This window comes from Prenolepis imparis, unplaced genomic scaffold, assembly GCF_030444845.1.
Source record: "Prenolepis imparis isolate NDT839.2.m4 unplaced genomic scaffold, iyPreImpa1.0 SCAF_6, whole genome shotgun sequence".
Classification (NCBI taxonomy): domain Eukaryota; kingdom Metazoa; phylum Arthropoda; class Insecta; order Hymenoptera; family Formicidae; genus Prenolepis; species Prenolepis imparis.
Window position 1 is genome coordinate 9,576,063 of NW_028141164.1, and position 27,236 is coordinate 9,603,298.

Here is a 27,236-nt window from a genome sequence, read left to right on the forward strand (position 1 = left end):
TATATAGACTATTCAAGAAACTAACATCTAAAATGAGAGATTGAGCATTATATACACACACACCTTGCGCGCACAAGTTTGAAAATATTACTAAAAATAGAGAAATTTTATTGTGTGTGTATGTGTGTGTGCAATTATATTTATAATTATATGTAAAAATAAATTCGTAATATATAAGTAATCTTGAATTATCTTATGTTCAGTCAACATAGGTTTCTCTAATTATTATCTGACAAAATATCGTATATATTAAATTATATTAATTAAGATTAAATTATACTTCGCTGCGATCTATTTTAATTAAATGCGTACGTTAAATTTACATTCTAGCATTACAGCGTTCTAACATAACAGCCGTCAAAGTCATTAAGTTAAACATATAGGAAAATTATATACTTGCATAAAAAACCAGATGCAAAGTCTACGACAACACACGGTATAAATACCATCAGTGTTAGAAGACTGTGCAGAGTAAATGGTAGCGCTTACTTTGATCGTTATGTTATTAAGTGGATACGGTAACTTTACGATATAAATTAACAAACGATACTAGTCAAACGGTGAGATTTTGTTATAAAACAAAATTTAATAAACAACATTATTATAACCAAAATTCGACAAAATCGCCAATCTATCATGAATTATTTACGACAAGTTCAATATGTCTGGACAAACCACCTTGGTGAGATTATTATTTATACTATATACAATAATAGCAATAACTCTTTTTGTAAATAAGCTATTATAGTATAATTTTGAAATTTGAAGATAAAATTAATAAATATTTTCAAATCTCGAGGAAAAAAAAATTTACTCACAAAAAATTTCGCAAAAAAAAAAACTTTGGCATAAAAAACTTTAAACATAAAAAAAATAACTTTAATAAATAACTTTCTTACACAATAAAATATAAATGACATTTTATTATTTAATTCTTCAATTCTGTAATATTTTCTAAGCAAATGATTGATAATGATATGATAATATGATAATAACAAAATAGACATCTTCAGCATAAAGCTACTTAATACATTAATGTTATAATCTATAATAATATATAAATATTAATTTAATACACAATTTTAGAAATATAATTTCACTCGTACAAGCCGGGATATTATTGTAGTATTATGTCAATTATGTTCTACATACGCTGAAGTATGTAAAATTTAAATGCTGATCAAACTGCATAGTCTTTTTCCATGACCTGATTTCTCATAATTCAACATATTTATTTAATTTTCAGATCCACGAGTAGCCAATTTGCCTTTAATCAAGTCTTCCTATCAAGTGCCACTTATAATATTCGCGTATCTCTATTTCGTGCTCATTTATGGGCCTCGATTTATGAAGAACAGGCCGCCATATTCACTAAAAACGTTTATACAATGGTACAATATCATCCAAATTGTGGCAAACGCTTGGTTGGTTTATGATCACATCGATGCCGGTTTTTTCTCAAACACAAAATTAATATGTCCTGACGCTCTTGATTACTCGTACGATTATACTCCAATGAGGGTAATAAGTTACATATAAAGAAAGAAATGTGTATGTCATTGATAAGTGTATATTTACAAGTCTAATCCGGAAAGAAACTCATAGTGCGTGACCTTTTTTTACTAGTCTAGTACAATTTTATATTAATTTTCATTAAGAAACAACAACTTTTAGTAATTAAATCTTTGACGAAGTTTTATTTGGAAAACAATAGTGCGAAAAATATAAGTAAGAAAAAAAACAATTCCTTGTTAATGATATACACTTTCATATTTCAAAGTATTCTTATTTTAATAACCAAATGAATATGTAATGTCATGATTACGTTATTTATCGTTTATTATACGCATACATATTCGTTTCATAAAATAATATAAAAATGCAAATTAATTAATACGTATATGAATGTTATATTGCAGTTAGTTATGTGTTTATGGTATTATGTTCTGCTAAAAATATTGGACTATGTCGAAACGGGCGTATTCGTATTGCGGAAAAAAAATAATCAAGTGTCTGGTTTGCATTTATATCATCATATAAGTACCCTGCTTTTCGCATGGATATGCATAAGATATTTTGCTGTTGGTCCCTTGATATTAAACAGCTTCGTTAACAGTTGCATACACGTGGTAATGTACACCTACTACTTCCTAGCAACGTTGGGACCGAAAGTTCAAAAAGCTATAGCACCTATGAAAAAATGGATAACTACAGCACAAATGGTAAATACTCCCAATTTTTCTGCATATATTTTACGTAGTATAGTTTGTCATTTCTTTCCAAATTATTCTCTCCTATTTACGTTTCATGTTCAATTAATATTATCTTTAAACCTCAACACTGTTTCATATTTGCAATTATACATAAATATAGTATTAATATATATATATATTTATATCAATTTTATATTACAATTTTTAAAAATTCCTCAAAACTTATTTACCAACAATCCAAGTTAATGTGATATATTTAAAATGTTTTCTTTTATATTACAGGTGCAATTCGTTGTATTGATAATACATATGTCGCAAAACTTTATCCCAAGTTGCAAAGTCGAGTCGCATTGGAAGGTTATAATATTTATCGGTAATATAATGATGAATTTCTATCTGTTTTATAATTTCTATCGAAATACATACAACAAACCTAAGAGAAAGGTTTAGTGGATTGTGAAATATGCAAAATCGACAAGCGTTGTTTGTTGGTTCTGTATAGTCGAATGTTTGTATTGTAAACGGAATCAAACAATATTCTATTATCGAAATCAAAAAATATTCTATTATAATTCAAATGCTAAATTATTTATGCTACGTAGATATTTTGTATGTATTATTTATGCTACGTAGATATCTTCTGTGTAGAAAATTATTTCTCTATAACTGTACATATAAAAATAATTTGAATAAATTGTTTTGTTTAATAAATGCTAACGTCACGAATCTATTTTATCTGGATATTATTTGTTCACAATCAGTAATCTGCAAATTTAGACAGTTTTAAAAGTTATACCAACATAGTAAACAAGAAATTAAAATTTTTTTTCTTTTTTTTCAATTATCTGCGTCAACAATTTTTCACGTAGTTCCAATGGTGAGTAATAACGGAAATTTAGGTAAACTCCACCAGAGTACAGCCATAAAAGTGAATTGTCATCCGCATTATCTATGATCTGCTTCGTATTATATGAGGTCGCTGATTTCAACATCTTCTAGTATTGATAGGGTGTTTTCTTTCTTTTTCTTTGTGCAGCCATATTCAAGCATAAATTATTGTTGTTCGTTAAGCTGGTGGTTTTTTCTTTTTACTGATTTTCCCGTTTTAATTTTCTTCCAATCTTGTTCTTTTCTTACAGTGAATTGTAATCGTGCACAATGTTCAAGCAATTTTTAAATTTTTATACGTTTTTTATACTTGATAGGGCATGCAAAACTGCATTATGTTAAGATGTTTTTTATGTATAAGTAAAGATATGTTTCGCCAAGCATCATCGTTCTAGATTTCTCGTGTCGATCATTCGAAGTTTGGATATTTATTTGTGATCGGTTTCTAAGGATCATTCGAATCCCCCCAAAAGTCAAGCTTATTGTTAGATAGATAGTTTTTATTTTTATATTTATTTCGATGCGAATCTGGGAATTTTATCGCAAAGTAAAAATTGCAAATTAATTGTCTGCGGATAGCGAAAATATTTGCATTAAGAATGAGACAAACTTATAATTGTATAGTCAAAAATATATGTAAAATTAGCAAGAAAATAATATCACAAATCTGTGCTTTGAATTACATTACTGAAATATGTGTCGTGAGCTAAGGGTGTCTGTGAAATTGGCACATTTTACGAATTTTAAAAAAATAGTAAAAGTTCTAATAGCACTTTTCATAGTTCTACGGTTCCTGATAAAAATTGAAAAGAGTTCCGCATTCCTTATATTAAAAAATCGAAATTGATAAAATGTGCTAACTTCACGAATCTAGCCTAACACCCTTTTCTCTAAAGTACTAAAACGCGTTCATAAATATCATTTTTGGGAAGAGTTCCTAATAATTCTGCACAAGTTCAGCACGTATTCAAATTGAAAATGTAATTACACCGTATGCGCTCACGCCGTCGAATGGGTCAAATAAGAAATAATCGATCTCGTACGCGCGATTGATTTGGTTTGCCTATCGCTTCTTGAAACAGAATTCAACCATGTGTGTGGAAAATATTTTTATCTTATAAAAAGTAAATACGCGAAAGAAAATTGCCTTTAACATACTTGTAATTCACACGAAAAAAGCTTCGATCATTTCCATTCTTAATAAAACGGTATTTCATAAAGCAATGTAACAATATTAATAATTTTATCTTCTCGCGCAATTGTAAATTTCTAATGCGCGATCTATGCATTCCATTAACTGTGATTTTCTATTATTATATAGTTTTTCTACTAAATTATAAATAACTACAAAGTTGAATATTATAAAATTGAGGTTGAATTATAAAATGTTTTTATGAAAATAGATCAAATGACTTTACACACGCACACACTTTATTGATCTGCATAATTGCATTCTATTTACTAACAAAAAATAAATCATAAAAATATGATAGAAAGTCATTTCGTGAAATAGGATTTAAATTTGATTACATTATCGTTTACTTCTTCGTTTAATGTCAGCAAGTGTAAGACATAAGATACTTATGTATGTCTCATATTTCGTGCAAAATTATTAAAAATTATTAAATTATTAAAAATTTTTGAAATAAATTTACATTTTAAATGTGTTATGCATAAAATGTTCGGAAAGCTTTAATTAAATTGTTAGTTTGCTAATTCATTATTAAGCATGATTCACACATAACGATATAAAATTATCAAAGTAATTGTGATATCACTATTTACTAATTAATAGGAAAGTATTAATATAATCATCATTTAAATTTAAAAATAGAAATAATACTTATTAGTATTTGTAATTCTAGAATTTGTAATTAAATTTGTAATTTATTATACAAAATTTATTATACATAATATCTTTTTTATTAATCTTTATTTAAAATACACTCGGCCAGAAAAAAGCGGTATACTTCAAAAGTAGTAAAAAATTGTGAAAGTTTAAACTCAGCTAATAATTATTATATCAAGGTGTTTAAAAAACGAAAATAAAGCTTGAAGTCTGTAGTTTGAGAAAATTTCAGTGCCAATTACGTGGAATGATCAGTTTTGCAATGACAAATGACAGAGTGAGAACCTAACCTGCAAAACTAATAAATAGAAGATCCACTACTTTCCTGAATTGCACAGCGTAAATCAATCGACGTAGCTCAATGGGATAAAAAGCACGTGAAAATTCAAACTTTTTTCTTTAAAATGCGCTTTGGCGGAACTCGATATAATAATTTTTTGCGGAGTTATCTCAATTTGAAAAAAATCGGTTTTTGAACGACGAATTATGATTTAAAATGTGTATCTACTACCTTTATCAATTCGAACCTTTGCAATTCTATTCAAGAATGTTGCATTGAATGCGGGATGTTCGGAAGCGATGCAAATCGTGCCGAGCATCTCGCGCAAACAAAGTCCGAATAGGATATTCGCGGCGTTCTCGCCGATACGAGTTGGGCACTACTTCCTCGGAGATCGGAGGGCATCCATGAGGATTTCCTCGCGTAAAAGAGAGAGAGAGAGAGAGAGAGAGAGAGAGAGAGAAAAAGAAAAAAAATACACACAGATGTAATTTTAAACAATGCGACTTTATTCGTTCTCTTCTTATTTCTTTTTTTTCTCTTTGTCTTATTGTCTTTTTTTCTTCTATTCGAACTTTGTTTGCGCGAGATGTCCGGCACCATTTGCATCGCTTCCGAACATATCGCATTCAATGCAACATTCTTGAATAGAATTGCAATGAATCGAATTAATGAAGATAGCAGATACAAATCTTAAATCATAATTTCTCATTAAAAAACCAATTTTTTTCAAACTCAACGGAAAATTATCGTAACGAGTTCCGCCAAAACGCATTTTAAAGAGAAAAGTTTGAATTTTTACGTGCTTTTTATCCCATACAGCTACGTCAACTGATTTACGCTGTGCAATTCAGGAAAGTGAACCTTCTATTTATCAGTTTTGCAGGTTTTCACTCTATCATTTGTCATTGCAAAACTGATTATTTCACGTAATCGGCACTAAAATTTTCTCAAACTACAGACATCAAGCTGCATTTCTGTTTTTTAAACATCTCGATATCATAATTATTAGCTGAGTTATAAATTCTTAAACTTCCACAATTTTTTACTACTTTTTAAGTGTACCGCTTTTTTTGGCCGAGTTTATATACAATTTAAAAATAATAAGGTATAAAAAGAATAAAGTAAAATAATATAATAAAAATTATTTAAAGATAATAATTTATTTAATTAAGACAGTCAAAAATTGATTATTAATTCTATCGTTAGAAGTTGTGATGTCATGATTAGCTTAAATGAAATATAACGATGTACAAATAACAAAAAAGTGTCGTTTTGATTAAACATTCTTTGACAACAAAAACTTTGCGAAGAAATAGGATAATGTAAATAACTGAATCCGTTACGAATCAGTTATGATAGTTGATATTTTTATGAAGTAAAATTTCTTACAAAAGAAACCAAAGTTAAATAATGTTGATGTTTTAATTATCATATGATAATTTAATTATAATAAAGTTGCACATTTTATTTCGCATATTGTTAAAGTTAGATACAAAATTTATTATGCTAAAATACTATAAACTGTCATGTAATGCATCATACATAACTCTTATGCAAGATCTACAATAAAGTCGTAAAGTCATACGTCGTAAGAAATTAATCACAGTCGATTATTCTCCTCACATTCAACTGTGAATGGTCAATTTCTTACGACTTACGACTTTACGACTCTACTGTAGACCCCGCATTAGCCTTTTATAAAATTTTGTGTAAACATCTACATCATTCACTTGTGCATATTCCATGAGTAAAGTTAAGAGAAAAACAAACACAATATGTATATCGTGGTATACATATTATGTACATTATGCATTATGTCAGTATGTATATCGATTATTATTTGTACGTACTTTTCAATGTAATCTCTTTTTTACAAAACGCATATTTTTCGATATAATATTATGTAAAAAGAGAGTGTCATTCCATCTACTTTTACGACTGACTGAATCCTTCGTTGTAAAATTCATATTTAAGCATCCCCTTAATCAAGAACTATTTCTGCAAAACTCAACAACGTATTTCGCAGTGACATAATTTAAAAGTCTCATTTTTTTATACGGGGAAATTACTACATTCAAATAACTAAACTTTTTTATTAAATAATTTCATAAACGCGTTTACATATTCTTAAGATTATTGTCACGTAATTAATTTTAAAATTAGTCGACTCGAGTATCTAATTGATCAAGTAAAGTTATGATATTTTATATATTAAATATATAAAAAAGTTACTCAAAAATAAAATCCGTTCCTAGTGTGTCTAATTATTAATTCAAATAATAAAAATGTGCGTATATTATATATTATATTTTTATAAAATCATGTGTGCAAATCTTTGAAAATGCATTATGCAGAATTCAAAAAATGTATGCCGATGAAATAATGTTATTGACAAAATATCATGTGCAATAAATTTAAAAATTAAAGTATGTTAAGAGAACTCTAAATTCATATGATGAAACAAACTTATTTAATTAATGTTCGTTCCCATTAAATTAATCATTATTTAATTTGATACCATTGTATACAATTTTCAAGCTCTTTTTTATTAAACGTCGCTTAAAGCATTACTGCAATTTTTACGTGGAATTTTACGCAAATCATTTTCCTTTTAATTTCACTTTAATACAATTTCTGATACTTTTTAAATGTTACGTTATACAAATGTAAATTTGATGTAAACTTGTACACAACACAACTCCTATCCAACCACATCTTACTATAAATACGTTAAAAAATAAACCTTGAAAACGTTTAAGTAAAATATGCATATATCATGTATATTTATTATTATATACAAGTTATATATTTATATAGATTATTCAAGAAACTAACGTCTAAAATGAGAGATTGAGCATTATATACACACACACACATTGCGCGCACAAGTTTGAAAATATTACTAAAAATAGAGAAATTTTATTGTGTGTGTGCAATTATATTTATAATTATATGTAAAAATAAATTCGTAATATATAAGTAATCTTGAATTATCTTATGTTCAGTCAACATAGGTTTCTCTAATTATTATCTGACAAAATATCGTATATATTAAATTATATTAATTAAGATTAAATTATATTTGCTGTGATCTATTTTAATTAACTGCGTACGTTATATTTACATTCTAGCATTACGGCGTTCTAACATAACAGCCATCAAAGTCATGAAGTCATACATATACGAAAATTATATTCTTGCATGAAAAACCAGGTGCAAAGTCTACGACAGCTCATGGCATAAATACAACCAGTGTTAGAAGACTGTGCACAGTAAATGGTAGCGCTTATTTTGATCGTTATATTATTAAATGGATACGGTAACGATATAAATTAACAAAACGATACTAGTCAAACGGTGAGATTTTGTTATAAAACAAAATTTAATAAACAACATTATTATAACCAAAATTCGACAAAATCGCCAAATCATCGCCTATCATGGATTATTTACGACAAGTTCAACATGTCTGGACAAACCACCTTGGTGAAATTATTGTTTATACTATATATATAATAACAGCAATAGCTCATTTTGTAAATAAGCTATTGTAGTATAATTTTGAAATTTAATCATAAAATTAATAAATATTTTCAAATATCGAAGAAATAAAATTTATTCACAAAAAATTTCGTAAAAAAAACTTTGCCATAAAAAACTTTAAACATGAAAGAAATAACTTTAATAAATAACTTTCTTACACAAGAAAATATAAATGACATTTTATTATTTAATTCTTCAATTCTGTAATATTTTCTAAGCAAATGATTGATAATGATATGATAATATGATAATAACAAAATAGACATCTTCAGCATAAAGCTACTTAATACATTAATGTTATAATCTATAATAATATATAAATATTAATTTAATACACAATTTTAGAAATATAATTTCACTCGTACAAGCCGGGATATTATTGTAGTATTATGTCAATTATGTTCTACATACGCTGAAGTATGCAAAATTTAAATGCTGATCAAACTGCATAGTCTTTTTCCATGACCTGATTTCTCATAATTCAACATATTTATTTTATTTTCAGATCCACGTGTAGCCAATTTGCCTTTAGTCAAGTCTTCCTATCAAATACCACTTATAATATTCGCGTATTTCTATTTCGTGCTCATTTATGGGCCTCGATTTATGAAGAACAGGCCGCCATATACACTAAAAACGTTTATACAATGGTATAATATCATCCAAATTGTGGCAAACGCTTGGTTGGTTTATGATCACATCGATGCCGGTTTGTTCTCAAACACAAAATTAATATGTCCTGACGCTCTTGATTACTCGTACGATTATACTCCAATGAGGGTAATAAGTTACATATAAAGAAAGAAATGTGTATGTCATTGATAAGTGTATATTTACAAGTCTAATCCGGAAAGAAATTCATAGTGCGTGACCTTTTTTTACTAGTCTAGTACAATTTTATATTAATTTTCATTAAGAAACAACAACTTTTAGTAATTAAATCTTTGACGAAGTTTTATTTGAAAAACAATAGCGAGAAATATAAGTAAGAAAAAAAACAATTCCTTGTTAATGATATACACTTTCATATTTCAAAGTATTCTTATTTTAATAATGAATATGTAATGTCATGATTACGTTATTTATCGTTTATTATACGCATACACACTCGTTTCGTAAAATAATATAAAAATGCAAATTAATTAATACGTATATGTATGTTATATTGCAGTTAGTTATGTGTTTATGGTATTATTTTCTGTTAAAAATCTTGGACTATGTCGAAACGGGCGTATTCGTATTGCGGAAAAAAAATAATCAAGTGTCTGGTTTGCATTTATATCATCATATAAGTACCCTGCTTCTCACGTGGATAAGTCTAAGATATTTTGCTGTTGGTCCCTTGATATTAAACATGTTCGCTAACAGTTGCATACACGTGATAATGTACACCTACTACTTCCTAGCAGCGTTGGGACCGGAAGTTCAAAAAGCTATAGCACCTACAAAAAAATGGATAACTACAGCACAAATGGTAAATACTCCCAATTTTTCTGCATATATTTTACGTAGTATAGTTTGTCATTTCTTTCCAAATTATTCTCTCCTATTTACGTTTCATGTTCAATTATCATATTATCTTTAAACCTCAACACTTTCATATTTGCAATTATATATAAATATAGTATTAATATATATATATATATATATATATATATATATATATATATATATATTTATGTCAATTTTATATTACGATTTTTAAAAATTCCTCAAAACTTATTATTTACCAAAAATCCAAGTTAATGATATATTTGAAATGTTTTCTTTTATATTACAGGTGCAATTCGTTGTATTGATAATATATATGTCGCAAAACTTTTTCCCAGGTTGCAAAATGGAGTCGCATTGGAAGATCATAATATTTATCGGTAATTTAATAATAAATTTCTATCTGTTTTATAATTTCTATCGAAATACATACAACAAACCTAAGAGAAAGGTTTAGTGGATTGTGAAATATGCAAAATCGACAAGCGTTGTTTGTTGGTTCTGTATAGTCGAATGTTTGTATTGTAAACGGAATCAAAAAATATTCTATTATCGAAATCAAAAAATATTCTATTATAATTCAAATGCTAAATTATTTATGCTACGTAGATATTTTTTATGTATTATTTATGCTACGTAGATATCTTCTGTGTAGAAAATTATTTCTCTATGACTGTACATATAAAAATAATTTGAATAAATTGTTTTGTTTAATAAATGCTAACGTCACGAATCTATTTTATCTGGATATTATTTGTTCACAATCAGTAATCTGCAAATTTAGACAGTTTTAGGAGTTATACCAACATAGTAAACAAGAAATTAAAATTTTTTTCTTTTTTTTCAATTATCTGCGTCAACAATTTTTCACGTAGTTCCAATGGTGAGTAATAACGGAAATTTAGGTAAACTCCACCAGAGCACAGCCATAAAAGTGAATTGTCATCCGCATTATCTATGATCTGCTTCGTATTATATGAGGTCGCTGATTTCAACATCTTCTAGTATTGATAGGGTGTTTTCTTTCTTTTTCTTTGTGCAGCCATATTCAAGCATAAATTATTGTTGTTCGTTAAGCTAGTGGTTTTTTCTTTTTACTGATTTTCCCGTTTTAATTTTCTTTCAATCTTGTTCTTTTCTTACAGTGAATTGTAATCGTGCACAATGTTCAAGCAATTTAAAAATTTTATACGTTTTTTATACTTGATAGGGCATGCAAAACTGCATTATGTTAAGACGTTTTTTATGTATAAGTAAAGATATGTTTCGCCAAGCATCATCGTTCTAGATTTCTCGTGTCGATCACTCGAAGTTTGGATATTTATTTGTGATCGGTTTCTAAGGATCATTCGAATCCCCCCAAAAGTCAAGCTTATTGTTAGATAGATAATTTTTATTTTTATATATATTTCGATGCGAATCTGGGAATTTTATCGCAAAGTAAAAATTGCAAATTAATTGTCTGCGGATAGCGAAAATATTTTTTCGATTAAGAATGAGACAAACTTATAATTGCATAGTCAAAAATATATGTAAAATTAGCAAGAAAATAATATCACAAATCTGTGCTTTGAATTACATTACTGAAGTATGTGTCGTGAGCTAAGGGTGTCTGTGAAATTGGCACATTTTACGAATTTTAAAAAAATAATAAAAGTTCTAATAGCACTTTTCATAGTTCTACGGTTCCTGATAAAAATTGAAAAGAGTTCCGCATTCCTTATATTAAAAAATCGAAATTGATAAAATGTGCTAACTTCACGAATCTAGCCCAACACCCTTTTCTCTAAAGTACTAAAACGCGTTCATAAATATCATTTTTGGGAAGAGTTCCCAATAATTCTGCACAAGTTCAGCACGTATTCAAATTGAGAATGTAATTACACCGTACGCGCTCACGCCGTCGAATGGGTCAAATAAGAAATAATCGATCTCGTACGCGCGATTGATTTGGTTTGCCTATCGCTTCTTGAAACAGAATTCAACCATGTGTGTGGAAAATATTTTTATCTTATAAAAAGTAAATACGCGAAAGAAAATTGCCTTTAACATACTTGTAATTCACACGAAAAAAGCTTCGATCATTTCCATTCTTAATAAAACGGTATTTCATAAAGCAATGTAACAATATTAATAATTTTATCTTCTCGCAATTGTAAATTTCTAATGCGCGATCTATGCCTTCCATTAACTGTGATTTTCTATTATTATATAGTTTTTCTCCTAAATTATAAATAACTACAAAGTTGAATATTATAAAATTGAGGTTGAATTATAAAATGTTTTTATGAAAATAGATCAAATGACTTTACACACGCACACACTTTATTGATCTGCATAATTGCATTCTATTTACTAACAAAAAATAAATCATAAAAATATGAGAGAAAGTCATTTCGTGAAATAGGATCTAAATTTCATTACATTATCGTTTACTTCTTCGTTTAATGTCAGCAAGTGTAAGACATAAGATACTTATGTATGTCTCATATTTCGTGCAAAATTATTAAAAATTATTAAATTATTAAAAATTTTTGAAATAAATTTACTTTTTAAATGTGTTATGCATAAAATGTTCGGAAAGCTTTAATTAAATTGTTAGTTTGCTAATTCATTATTAAGCATGATTCACACATAACGATATAAAATTATCAAAGTAATTGTGATATCACTATTTACTAATTAATAGGAAAGTATTAATATAATCATCATTTAAATTTAAAAATAGAAATAATACTTATTAGTATTTGTAATTCTAGAATTTGTAATTAAATTTGTAATTTATTATACAAAATTTATTATACATAATATCTTTTTTACTAATCTTTATTTAAAATACACTCGGCCAGAAAAAAGCGGTACACTTCAAAAGTAGTAAAAAATTGTGAAAGTTTAACAATTTATACTCAGCTAATAATTATTATATCAAGGTGTTTAAAAAACGAAAATAAAGCTTGAAGTCTGTAGTTTGAGAAAATTTCAGTGCCAATTACGTGGAATGATCAGTTTTGCAATGACAAATGACAGAGTGAGAACCTGCAAAACTAATAAATAAAAGATCCACTACTTTCCTGAATTGCACAAACAGCGTAAATCAATCGACGTAGCTCAATGGGATAAAAAGCACGTGAAAATTCAAACTTTTTTCTTTAAAATGCGCTTTGGCGGAACTCGATATAATAATTTTTTGCGGAGTTATCTCAATTTGAAAAAAATCGGTTTTTGAACGACGAATTATGATTTAAAATGTGTATCTATTACCTTTATCAATTCGAACCTTTGCAATTCTATTCAAGAATGTTGCATTGAATGCGGGATGTTCGGAAGCGATGCAAATCGTGCCGAGCATCTCGCGCAAACAAAGTCCGAATAGGATATTCGCGGCGTTCTCGCCGATACGAGTTGGGCACTACTTCCTCGGAGATCGGAGGGCATCCATGAGGATTTCCTCGCGTAAAAGAGAGAGAGAGAGAGAGAGAGAGAGAGAGAGAGAGAAAAAGAAAAAAAATACACACAGATGTAATTTTAAACAATGCGACTTTATTCGTTCTCTTCTTATTTCTTTTTTTTCTCTTTGTCTTATTGTCTTTTTTTCTTCTATTCGAACTTTGTTTGCGCGAGATGTCCGGCACCATTTGCATCGCTTCCGAACATATCGCATTCAATGCAACATTCTTGAATAGAATTGCAATGAATCGAATTAATGAAGATAGCAGATACAAATCTTAAATCATAATTTCTCATTAAAAAACCAATTTTTTTCAAACTCAACGGAAAATTATCGTAACGAGTTCCGCCAAAACGCATTTTAAAGAGAAAAGTTTGAATTTTTACGTGCTTTTTATCCCATACAGCTACGTCAACTGATTTACGCTGTGCAATTCAGGAAAGTGAACCTTCTATTTATCAGTTTTGCAGGTTTTCACTCTATCATTTGTCATTGCAAAACTGATTATTTCACGTAATCGGCACTAAAATTTTCTCAAACTACAGACATCAAGCTGCATTTCTGTTTTTTAAACATCTCGATATCATAATTATTAGCTGAGTTATAAATTCTTAAACTTCCACAATTTTTTACTACTTTTTAAGTGTACCGCTTTTTTTGGCCGAGTTTATATACAATTTAAAAATAATAAGGTATAAAAAGAATAAAGTAAAATAATATAATAAAAATTATTTAAAGATAATAATTTATTTAATTAAGACAGTCAAAAATTGATTATTAATTCTATCGTTAGAAGTTGTGATGTCATGATTAGCTTAAATGAAATATAACGATGTACAAATAACAAAAAAGTGTCGTTTTGATTAAACATTCTTTGACAACAAAAACTTTGCGAAGAAATAGGATAATGTAAATAACTGAATCCGTTACGAATCAGTTATGATAGTTGATATTTTTATGAAGTAAAATTTCTTACAAAAGAAACCAAAGTTAAATAATGTTGATGTTTTAATTATCATATGATAATTTAATTATAATAAAGTTGCACATTTTATTTCGCATATTGTTAAAGTTAGATACAAAATTTATTATGCTAAAATACTATAAACTGTCATGTAATGCATCATACATAACTCTTATGCAAGATCTACAATAAAGTCGGAAAGTCATACGTCGTAAGAAATTAATCACAGTCGATTATTCTCCTCACATTCAACTGTGAATGGTCAATTTCTTACGACTTACGACTTTACGACTCTACTGTAGACCCCGCATTAGCCTTTTATAAAATTTTGTGTAAACATCTACATCATTCACTTGTGCATATTCCATGAGTAAAGTTAAGAGAAAAACAAACACAATATGTATATCGTGGTATACATATTATGTACATTATGCATTATGTCAGTATGTATATCGATTATTATTTGTACGTACTTTTCAATGTAATCTCTTTTTTACAAAACGCATATTTTTCGATATAATATTATGTAAAAAGAGAGTGTCATTCCATCTACTTTTACGACTGACTGAATCCTTCGTTGTAAAATTCATATTTAAGCATCCCCTTAATCAAGAACTATTTCTGCAAAACTCAACAACGTATTTCGCAGTGACATAATTTAAAAGTCTCATTTTTTTATACGGGGAAATTACTACATTCAAATAACTAAACTTTTTTATTAAATAATTTCATAAACGCGTTTACATATTCTTAAGATTATTGTCACGTAATTAATTTTAAAATTAGTCGACTCGAGTATCTAATTGATCAAGTAAAGTTATGATATTTTATATATTAAATATATAAAAAAGTTACTCAAAAATAAAATCCGTTCCTAGTGTGTCTAATTATTAATTCAAATAATAAAAATGTGCGTATATTATATATTATATTTTTATAAAATCATGTGTGCAAATCTTTGAAAATGCATTATGCAGAATTCAAAAAATGTATGCCGATGAAATAATGTTATTGACAAAATATCATGTGCAATAAATTTAAAAATTAAAGTATGTTAAGAGAACTCTAAATTCATATGATGAAACAAACTTATTTAATTAATGTTCGTTCCCATTAAATTAATCATTATTTAATTTGATACCATTGTATACAATTTTCAAGCTCTTTTTTATTAAACGTCGCTTAAAGCATTACTGCAATTTTTACGTGGAATTTTACGCAAATCATTTTCCTTTTAATTTCACTTTAATACAATTTCTGATACTTTTTAAATGTTACGTTATACAAATGTAAATTTGATGTAAACTTGTACACAACACAACTCCTATCCAACCACATCTTACTATAAATACGTTAAAAAATAAACCTTGAAAACGTTTAAGTAAAATATGCATATATCATGTATATTTATTATTATATACAAGTTATATATTTATATAGATTATTCAAGAAACTAACGTCTAAAATGAGAGATTGAGCATTATATACACACACACACATTGCGCGCACAAGTTTGAAAATATTACTAAAAATAGAGAAATTTTATTGTGTGTGTGCAATTATATTTATAATTATATGTAAAAATAAATTCGTAATATATAAGTAATCTTGAATTATCTTATGTTCAGTCAACATAGGTTTCTCTAATTATTATCTGACAAAATATCGTATATATTAAATTATATTAATTAAGATTAAATTATATTTGCTGTGATCTATTTTAATTAACTGCGTACGTTATATTTACATTCTAGCATTACGGCGTTCTAACATAACAGCCATCAAAGTCATGAAGTCATACATATACGAAAATTATATTCTTGCATGAAAAACCAGGTGCAAAGTCTACGACAGCTCATGGTATAAATACAACCAGTGTTAGAAGACTGTGCACAGTAAATGATAGCGCTTATTTTGATCGTTATATTATTAAATGGATACGGTAACGATATAAATTAACAAAACGATACTAGTCAAACGGTGAGATTTTGTTATAAAACAAAATTTAATAAACAACATTATTATAACCAAAATTCGACAAAATCGCCAAATCATCGCCTATCATGGATTATTTACGACAAGTTCAACATGTCTGGACAAACCACCTTGGTGAAATTATTGTTTATACTATATATATAATAACAGCAATAGCTCATTTTGTAAATAAGCTATTGTAGTATAATTTTGAAATTTAATCATAAAATTAATAAATATTTTCAAATATCGAAGAAATAAAATTTATTCACAAAAAATTTCGTAAAAAAAACTTTGCCATAAAAAACTTTAAACATGAAAGAAATAACTTTAATAAATAACTTTCTTACACAAGAAAATATAAATGACATTTTATTATTTAATTCTTCAATTCTGTAATATTTTCAAAGCAAATGATTGATAATGATATGATAATATGATAATAACAAAATAGACATCTTCAGCATAAAGCTACATAATACATTAATGTTATAATCTATAATAATATATAAATATTAATTTAATACACAATTTTAGAAATATAAGTTCACTCGTACAAGCGGGGATATTATTTTAGTATTATGTCAATTATGTTCTACATACGTTGAAGTATGTAAAATTTAAATGCTGATCAAACTGCATAGTCTTTTTCCATGACCTGATTGTTTCCCATTATTCAACATATTTATTTAATTTTCAGATCCACGAGTAGCCAATTTGCCTTTAGTCAAGTCTTCCTATCAAATACCACTTATAATATTCGCGTATCTCTATTTCGTGCTCATTTATGGGCCTCGATTTATGAAGAACAGGCCGCCATATTCACTAAAAACGTTTATACAATGGTACAATATCATCCAAATTGTGGCAAACGCTTGGTTGGTTTATGATCACATCGATGCCGGTTTGTTCTCAAACACAAAATTAATATGTCCTGACGCTCTTGATTACTCGTACGATTATACTCCAATGAGGGTAATAAGTTACATATAAAGAAAGAAATGTGTATGTCATTGATAAGTGTATATTTACAAGTCTAATCCGGAAAGAAACTCATAGTGCGTGACCTTTTTTTACTAGTCTAGTACAATTTTATATTAATTTTCATTAAGAAACAACAACTTTTAGTAATTAAATCTTTGACGAAGTTTTATTTGGAAAACAATAGTGCGAGAAATATAAGTAAGAAAAAAAACAATTCCTTGTTAATGATATACACTTTCATATTTCAAAGTATTCTTATTTTAATAACCAAATGAATATGTAATGTCATGATTACGTTATTTATCATTTATTATACGCATACATATTCGTTTCGTAAAATAATATAAAAATGCAAATTAATTAATACGTATATGAATGTTATATTGCAGTTAGTTATGTGTTTATGGTATTATGTTCTGTTAAAAATATTGGACTATGTCGAAACGGGCGTATTCGTATTGCGGAAAAAAAGTAATCAAGTGTCTGGTTTGCATTTATATCATCATCTAAGTACCCTGCTTATCGCATGGATAAGTCTAAGATATTTTGCTGTTGGTCCCTTGATATTAAACAGCTTCGTTAACAGTTGCATACACGTGGTAATGTACACCTACTACTTCCTAGCAACGTTGGGACCGAAAGTTCAAAAAGCTATAGCACCTATGAAAAAATGGATAACTACAGCACAAATGGTAAATACTCCCAATTTTTCTGCATATATTTTACGTAGTATAGTTTGTCATTTCTTTCCAAATTATTCTCTCCTATTTACGTTTCATGTTCAATTAATATTATCTTTAAACCTCAACACTGTTTCATATTTGCAATTATATATAAATATAGTATTAATATATATATATATTTATATCAATTTTATATTACAATTTTTAAAAATTCCTCAAAACTTATTTACCAACAATCCAAGTTAATGTGATATATTTAAAATGTTTTCTTTTATATTACAGGTGCAATTCGTTGTATTGATAATACATATGTCGCAAAACTTTATCCCAAGTTGCAAAGTCGAGTCGCATTGGAAGGTTATAATATTTATCGGTAATATAATGATGAATTTCTATCTGTTTTATAATTTCTATCGAAATACATACAACAAACCTAAGAGAAAGGTTTAGTGGATTGTGAAATATGCAAAATCGACAAGCGTTGTTTGTTGGTTCTGTATAGTCGAATGTTTGTATTGTAAACGGAATCAAAAAATATTCTATTATCGAAATCAAAAAATATTCTATTATAATTCAAATTCTAAATTATTAATGCTACGTAGATATTTTCTATGTATTATTTATGCTACGTAGATATCTTCTGTGTAGAAAATTATTTCTCTATAACTGTACATATAAAAATAATTTGAATAAATTGTTTTGTTTAATAAATGCTAACGTCACGAATCTATTTTATCTGATATTATCTGTTCACAATCAGTAATCTGCAAATTTAGACAGTTTTAGAGCCAATTTCACCAACGTCGATTAACTTTAACCTCCGGTTAAACCACATCTTTGTCTCTTTTCAGATGTGTTCTTAAAAAGAGACAAAGATATAGTTTAACCGGAGGTTAAAATTAACCGACGTTGGTAGAAACAGGCCTTAGAGTTATATCAACACAGCAAACCCTCTTTCGGCAAACGTGAAATATATCACGTTGCACATACTTGACAGTTAATGTCAAACTTAGTAAATTGGAAGAATGATATTTTATAGGTTTATGAGTAAAATATTCGTCAGTATAATTCACTAATAATATATATTGATAATTTCCAAGTTAAAAAAATTTCGATTTGGTTTAACTTAAAATGTTCTGGCATGCAAAGTCATAGATTTGTACAACTTTCTAATAGGACTTATACTCAGGATTTAAAAATTCTGAGCAAAAATTGAAATTTTTTTTTGGAATTTCACAATTCTGTTTAGAGTTCCGTTTGCACCCGGACGAGTTCTTTCGATAGCTATTAAAGCCCGAAGCTGTAAAATAAAAAATTAAAATGTTTTGGCCACTTTTAGCTCAAGATGAGGTGCCAGCTTCCAGGTTTGAAAATTTTAAAATATTTGGCGACCGGACTATTGTTATAATGCATCAGGAACTGTAGAACTCTTCGAAAACTATAAAATACGATGGTTTTAAATGGCATTTATCGCATGTTGTAGTACCATGGAAAGTTGGCTCCTCATATTTTCAAGATGCAACTTTTTATGTATTTCACCGGAACTATATTTCTAAAATACCTACCAGGAACTATAGAACTATTTAGGACAAATAAAACTCTTTAACAAACTCCCGATTTTAAAAAGTGAGGTGCCAATTTCACAGTGTATATTCCATGAGTAAAGTTAAGAGAAAGAAAAACACAGTATATATACCGTGGTATACATATGATGTACATTATGTATTATGTCTGTATGTATCAATTATTATTTGCATGTACTTTTCAATGTAATCTCTTTTTCACAAAACGTGTATTTTTCGATATAATATTATGTAAAAAGAGAGTGTCATTCCATCTACTTTTACGACTGGCTGAACCTTTCGTTGTAAAATTTGTATTTAAGCAGCGCCTTAATCAAGAACTATTTCTGCAAAACTCAACAACGTATTTGGCAGTGACATAATTTAAAAGTCTCAATTTTTTTATATGGGGAAATTACTACATTCAAATAACTAAATTTTTTATTAAATAATTTCATAAATTTTTATATTCTCAAGATTAGAGTCACGTAATTAATTTTAAAATTAGCCAACTCGAATATCTATTGATCAAGTAAAGTTATGATATTTTATATATTAAATATATAAAGAAATTAATCGAAAATAAAATCCGTTCCTATTGTGCCTAATTATTAATTCAAATAATAAATGTGCGTATATTATTATATATTATTTTTATAAAATCTTGTGTGCAAATCTTTGAAAATGCATTATGCATAATTCAAAAAATTTATGCCGATGAAATACCTAATGTTATTGACAAAATATCATGTGCAATTAATTAAAAAATTAAAGTATGTTAAAGAAAACTCTAAATTCATATGAGAAACAAATTTATTTAATTGATGTCAGTTCTCATTAAATTAATCATTATATAATTTGATACCATTGTAAACAATTTTCAAACTCTTTTTTATTAAACGTCGCTTAAAGCATTACTGGAATTTTAACGTGGAATTTTACGCAAATCATTTTCCTTTCAATTTCTTTATACTTTAATACAATTTCTTAAGCTTTTTTAAATGCTACGTTATACAAATGTAAATTTGATGCAAACTTGTACACAACACAACTCGTACACAATCACATCTTGCTATAAATAAAAAATAAACCTTGAAAACGTTTAAATAAAATATACATATATCACAAGTTTCATATTTATATAGAATAATCAATAAACTAATATCTAAAATGAGAGATTGAGCATTATATATACACACACATTGCACAAGTTTGAAAATATTACTAAAAATGGCGAAATATTATTGTGTATGTGTATGTGCAATTATATTTATAATTATATGTAAAAATAAATTCGTAATATATAAGTAATCTTGAATTTTCTTATGTTCAGTTAACATCGAATTCTCTAATTATTATCCGACAAAATATCGCATTTATTAAATTATATTAATTAAGATTTAATTATTCTTTGCTGTGATCTATTTTAATTAACTGCGTACGTTACATTTATATTTTAACATTGTAAAATAACAACGATCAACGTCACGAAGTCACACATATATTAGGAAAGTTTTATTCTTGCATGAAAAACCAGGTGCAAAGTCTACGACAGCACACAGGATAAATACGATCAGTACAAAAAGACTGTGCATTGTAAATGGTAGCGCTTATTTTGATCGTTATATTATTAAGTGGATACGGTAACTTTATGATATAAATTAACAAACGATATTAGTCAAACGGTGAGATTTTGTTATCAAACAAAATCTAATAGATAAATAAAATTATTATAAGCAAAATTCGACAAAATCGCCAATCTATCATGGATTATTTACGACAAGTTCAATATGTCTGGACAAACCACCTTGGTGAGATTATTATCTATACTATAATAACAGCAATAGCTCTTTTTGTAAATAAGCTATTATACTATAATTTTAAAATTTAATGATAAAATTAATAAATATTTTCAAATCTCGAGGGAAAAAAAATTATTCACAAAAAAATTAGTAAAAAAAACTTTGCCATATAAAATTTTAAACATAAAAAAAATAACTTTAATAAATAACTTTCTTACACAATAAAATATAAATTATATTTTATTATTTAATTCTTCAATTCTGTAATATTTTCAAAGCAAATGATTGATAATAATATGATAATATGATAATGACAAAATAGACATCTTCAGCATAAAGATACATAATACATTAATGTTATAATCTGTAATAATATATAAATATTAATTTAATACGCAATTTTGAAAATATAAGTTTACTCGTACAAGCCCGGATATATTATTGTAATATGTCAATTATGTTCTACACACGCTGAAGTATGTAGAATTTAAATGCTTATCAAACTGCATAGTCTTTCTTCATGACCTGATTGTTTTCCATAATTCAACATATTTATTTTATTTTCAGATCCACGTGTAGCCAATTTGCCTTTAGTCAAGTCTTCCTATCAAATACCACTTATAATATTCGCGTATTTCTATTTCGTGCTCATTTATGGGCCTCGATTTATGAAGAACAGGCCGCCATATTCACTAAAAACGTTTATACAATGGTACAATATCATCCAAATTGTGGCAAACGCTTGGTTGGTTTATGATCACATCGATGCCGGTTTGTTCTCAAACACAAAATTAATATGTCCTGACGCTCTTGATTACTCGTACGATTATACTCCAATGAGGGTAATAAGTTACATATAAAGAAAGAGATGTATGTCATTGACAAGTGTATATTTCAAGCCTAATGTCTAATCCGGAAAGAAACTCATAGTGCGTGATCTCTTTTTACTAGTCTAGTACGCGATTTTATGTTAATTTTCATTAAGAAACAACAACTCTTAGTGATTAAATCTTTGACGAAGTTTCATTTGGAAGACAATAGTGCGAAAAATATAAATAAGAAAAGAAACAATTTCTTGTTAATGATATACACTTTCATATATCATATTCTTATTTTAATAACCAAATGAATATGTAATGTCATGATTACGTTATTTATCGTTTATTATACGCATACATACATATTCGTTTCGTAAAATAATATAAAAATGCAAATTAATTAATACGTATATGAATGTTATATTGCAGTTAGTTATGTGTTTATGGTATTATGTTCTGTTAAAAATCTTGGACTATGTCGAAACGGGCGTATTCGTATTACGGAAAAAAAATAATCAAGTATCTGGTTTGCATTTATATCATCATATAAGTACCCTACTTTTCGTATGGATATGCATAAGATATTTTGCTGTTGGTCCCTTGATATTAAACAGCTTCGTTAACAGTTGCATACACGTGATAATGTACACCTACTACTTCCTAGCAACGTTGGGACCGAAAGTTCAAAAAGCTATAGCACCTATGAAAGAATGGATAACTACAGCACAAATGGTAAATACTCCCAATTTTTCTGCATATATTTTACGTAGTATAGTTTGTCATTTCTTTCCAAATTATTCTCTCCTATTTACGTTTCATGTTCAATTAATATTATCTTTAAACCTCAACACTGTTTCATATTTGCAATTATATATAAATATAGTATTAATATATATACATATTTATATCAATTTTATATTATGATTTTTAAAAATTCCTCAAAACTTATTATTTACCAAAAATCCAAGTTAATGATATATTTGAAATGTTTTCTTTTATATTACAGGTGCAATTCGTTGTATTGATAATATATATGTCGCAAAACTTTTTCCCAGGTTGCAAAGTCGAGTCGCATTGGAAGATCATAATATTTATCGGTAATTTAATGATGAATTTCTATCTGTTTTATAATTTCTATCGAAATACATACAACAAACCTAAGAGAAAGGTTTAGTGGATTGTGAAATATGCAAAATCGACAAGCATCGTTTGTTGGTTCTGTATAGTCAAATGTTTGTATTGTAAACGGAATAAAAAAATATTCTATTATCGAAAACAAAAAATATTGTATTATAATTCAAATTCTAAATTATTTATGCTACGTAGATATCTTCTGTGTAGAAAATTATTTCTCTATAACTGTACATATAAAAATAATTTGAATAAATCGTTTTGTTTAATAAATGCTAACGTCACGAATCTATTTTATCTGATATTATATGTTCACAATCAGTCATCTGCAAATTTAGACAGTTTTAGAGTTATATCAACACAGCAAACCCTCTTAAATTATTGTCGTTCGTTAAACTGGTGATTTTCTTCTTTTACTGATTTTCCCGTTTTTATTTTCTTCCAGTCTTGTTCTTTTCTTACAGTGAATTGTAATCGTGCACAGTGTTCAATCAATTTTTAAATTTTTATACGTTTTTTATACTTGATAGGTATTTTATACATGCAAAACTGCATTATGTTAAGACGTTTTTTATGTATAAACAAAGATGTTTCGCCATGCATCATCGTTCTAGATTTCTCGTGTCGATCACTCGAGAAGTTTGGACATTTTATATGTGATTGGTTTCTAAGGATCATTCGGGTCCCCCCAAAAGTCAAGCTTATTGTTAGATAGATAGTTTTTATTTTTATATTTATTTCGATGCGAATCTGGGAATTTCAGACGATTAATTCGCGAAATAAAAATCGCAAATTAATCGTCTACGGATCGCGAAAATATTTGTATTAAGAACGAGACAAAATTGTAATTGTATAGTCAAAAATATATGTATAATTAACAAGAAAAAATATCACAAATCTGTGCTTAAAATTATTACATTACTGAAGTATATGTCGTGATCTAAGGTCCACATTAATCGAGAGATTCACGCATTCATAAAAGAATCTAAAAGTTCACTCTTTCCTAAGAAATATGCAATTTTTATAAGTTTTATTATACTTCTGGAGATTATAAAAAATGTGATCAATGAAAGTCAAACAATCTCTTATTTTCCTCTTATTTTAAACTCGACTATCTTATTTTTTAACAATATAAATTTAATGCGTATATTATTTAATTGTAATCACAAAAATTTTACGAAAAATGCTACAGAATGCATTATTACTTCAAGCATTATTATGTGCAATCATTATCATTGCGCAATATTTTTCTATGAGTCAAATATGCAAAAAAAATAGTTCAAGCACAGATTTTATGAGCTAACAATAAGAAATACATATGCCGAAAGCAAAAAATGTTCTAAGTAAAGGCATAAATTATTTCTTTCATTAAAAGCGACTCACTTTCCATCTCGTGCGTATTCTTAAAGCCACCTTCGACCGCGCGCTTTCCGCGAAATTGCGGCAATATTTCACACGCAAGAGTTCTCTCTTGCTTTTCAATTTAAACAAACTGCGCTAAACGAGAGAAAAATTCGAAAGGCGAGTTTTGACAATGAGTTTCATATAAGTTCTGCGTCTTCTATGAGTATCGCATGTAAGAAGAGTTTGTATTTGAAATTACTATAATTTTTGTTAGAAAAATGTATTTTTTCTTTATTAAAAAAAATGTTTTAATAAAATTATTAGAAAATGGACACTATATTAGAAAACCAGAGCCTATTAGACAATGTAGTCAAAATAATATTTGTATTTTATAAATGTATACTTAAAAAAATAAAAAATTGACATGTATCATAAAATATATATACATATATACATATAATATACATCTATACTAATATACATATAAATTTATTAAAATTAATATATTAACTCTTTCTTTTTTCTTCTTATAGAATTATCAATTGAAAAAATTGTACTGATTAAAATAGCATATACAAACAAAATATATAAAACATGGAGTGAAAAAAACATAAAAAAAATAAATTATGTGATTAAACATTACGTTAGCAAAATTATGTATGCTTAATTGCAAACGTTAATGAAAGATGAGATTTAGCATCAAGAAGCAATGCCTTCAAGTTATTTCCGTATAATCAATTATTTTACCTTCAGTTCTAAATTGGCTTTAAATTCAACAACTTTCTATGCCATGATTGTTTTTCTTGACCTGCGCGAACAAGAAATTGTAATAACATTGTTGGCAAAGCTCTGTCCATTTATGTATATTTCTCAATTTATCGTCTGCACCATTGTCTACCTATATATGCCCCCCTTCGCATTCTGCACAATAACAAGTTACAAAATATTTTAAAAAACACTTGGCATCACTTCAAATCAAATTGTGTTTACGACACAATTGCATTTCTCTCTGATATTTAATGCACACATCGAATATATGTACATACATAGAACATGTGAGATTTTTTGGCCATAATTTTTTCTTACTCAGATAATACTTTTACACTCAAACTTCAAAATAGCCATTGTCGAAATAAGCTAATATACGATAAGAATTATTATTGTAGTATTATAACAATTATAATATTAACTTTTGTCCATATCTAACTGTAAAACGAAAAGGTGTTTCTTGAATTATATTTTAAAGCACAAAAGTAATGCTTAAAGTTATTACGAGGCTATCAATATTATATTTTTGAAAATAATGATAAGTCGAGATACAATAGTGTCTCGTGCCATATTACTTTACAATTTGCGCACCGTTAATATTGAATTAAATATAATTCGAGTTATATTCAAGACTGAACCATCGTTTTTATCAAATAATTATTCTATTAAGGATAAAAAAAATATCTCAGAAGAGAAATTAATCGGCGATGACAATACGATATCGTGACGAAAGAAAGTCATGAAATTATGCGGAATCGTTTGGTGCCGGTCCGAAGCCATCGGGCTTTCTGCTTCCGACTGCGGATACATTGCGACATAGAATAGGGGGGTGGTTGGTGTAGGAACTCTCCCTTGCGGCTGCGGAGAAGAGGGCAGCGGACTAGGCACACGGCGGGATAGTGGGGTAGTTGGGGCTCGGGGTTCAGAAAGAGGGAGACGTGATGCGCGACGCGACGCACTGCTGCGGGTTTAGGGGTTAGAGCGAGACAGACCGATTTTCCGCCCCGCAACCGCAGCATCCCCCGTTTACTTTTACCCTCTCACTCTCTTTCTCTCTCATGATTTCGCTGATCGCTCGTGATAACTATTGTCTCCTTTCGTTTCTTTCTCTTCCGGCTTGTCTCTCGTCCCTTTTCACATTTTACATTCGTTTTCGTCACTTTCCTCTCTCCATCTCGCGCGCATTCTCTCTCTCTTTCCCTCTCCCTGTCTCTCTCTCTCTCTCTTTCTTTATCACACCTCCCTTTCTCCATTTCACCTTATTCGGTCCAGTACAACGTTGGAGTGTGCACAGAGCGGTTCGCAGCGAGTTTAGCTGCACATACGGACACGCACGTCGATCACGCGTGCACCGGTGCAGTTCGCAATTCACGCTTGACAAAATACCCGCGCAAGAACGTTTTTGCATTACGCTAGTGAAGAAGCCCGCGACGGATTGAAAGGAAATCGAACGATCACAGCCACGTGGTACACTTATAGATTAAATGCCAG

At 28.1% G+C, this 27,236-nt stretch overlaps 4 protein-coding genes across 6 annotated transcripts; all 4 read left to right on the forward strand.

The window, feature by feature from the left end:
- Positions 1-277: 277 nt before the first annotated feature.
- LOC145937777 (very long chain fatty acid elongase 1-like) lies at positions 278-2,943 on the forward strand. Its single transcript, XM_083041152.1, has 4 exons — positions 278-682; positions 1,247-1,521; positions 1,920-2,222; positions 2,496-2,943. Exons 1-4 carry the CDS (start codon positions 637-639, stop codon positions 2,661-2,663), a joined length of 792 nt encoding a protein of 263 aa, XP_082897278.1. The 5' UTR covers positions 278-636; the 3' UTR covers positions 2,664-2,943.
- Positions 2,944-8,340: 5,397 nt separating this feature from the next.
- On the forward strand, positions 8,341-10,899 carry LOC145937146 (very long chain fatty acid elongase 4-like). Of its 2 annotated transcripts, none has more exons than XM_083040027.1 (4): positions 8,341-8,719; positions 9,282-9,556; positions 9,948-10,250; positions 10,606-10,899. In XM_083040027.1, exons 1-4 carry the CDS (start codon positions 8,674-8,676, stop codon positions 10,636-10,638), a joined length of 657 nt encoding a protein of 218 aa, XP_082896153.1. In that variant the 5' UTR covers positions 8,341-8,673; the 3' UTR covers positions 10,639-10,899. The 2 variants fall into 2 exon arrangements, with proteins under 2 accessions (XP_082896153.1, XP_082896152.1); XM_083040026.1 differs by having other exon boundaries at positions 8,342-8,719; positions 10,557-10,896.
- A 5,662-nt stretch (positions 10,900-16,561) lies between these two features.
- Positions 16,562-19,050, forward strand: LOC145937380 (very long chain fatty acid elongase 4-like). 2 transcript variants are annotated; one of them, XM_083040400.1, is made up of 4 exons: positions 16,562-16,788; positions 17,354-17,628; positions 18,027-18,329; positions 18,603-19,050. In XM_083040400.1, the coding sequence occupies exons 1-4, from the start codon at positions 16,743-16,745 to the stop codon at positions 18,768-18,770; spliced, it is 792 nt and encodes a 263-aa protein (XP_082896526.1). In that variant the 5' UTR covers positions 16,562-16,742; the 3' UTR covers positions 18,771-19,050. The 2 variants fall into 2 exon arrangements, with proteins under 2 accessions (XP_082896526.1, XP_082896527.1); XM_083040401.1 differs by having other exon boundaries at positions 16,566-16,659.
- Positions 19,051-21,647: 2,597 nt separating this feature from the next.
- LOC145937413 (very long chain fatty acid elongase 7-like) lies at positions 21,648-23,676 on the forward strand. Its single transcript, XM_083040431.1, has 4 exons — positions 21,648-21,693; positions 22,252-22,526; positions 22,932-23,234; positions 23,509-23,676. The coding sequence occupies exons 1-4, from the start codon at positions 21,648-21,650 to the stop codon at positions 23,674-23,676; spliced, it is 792 nt and encodes a 263-aa protein (XP_082896557.1).
- The last annotated feature ends 3,560 nt before the right edge of the window (positions 23,677-27,236 follow it).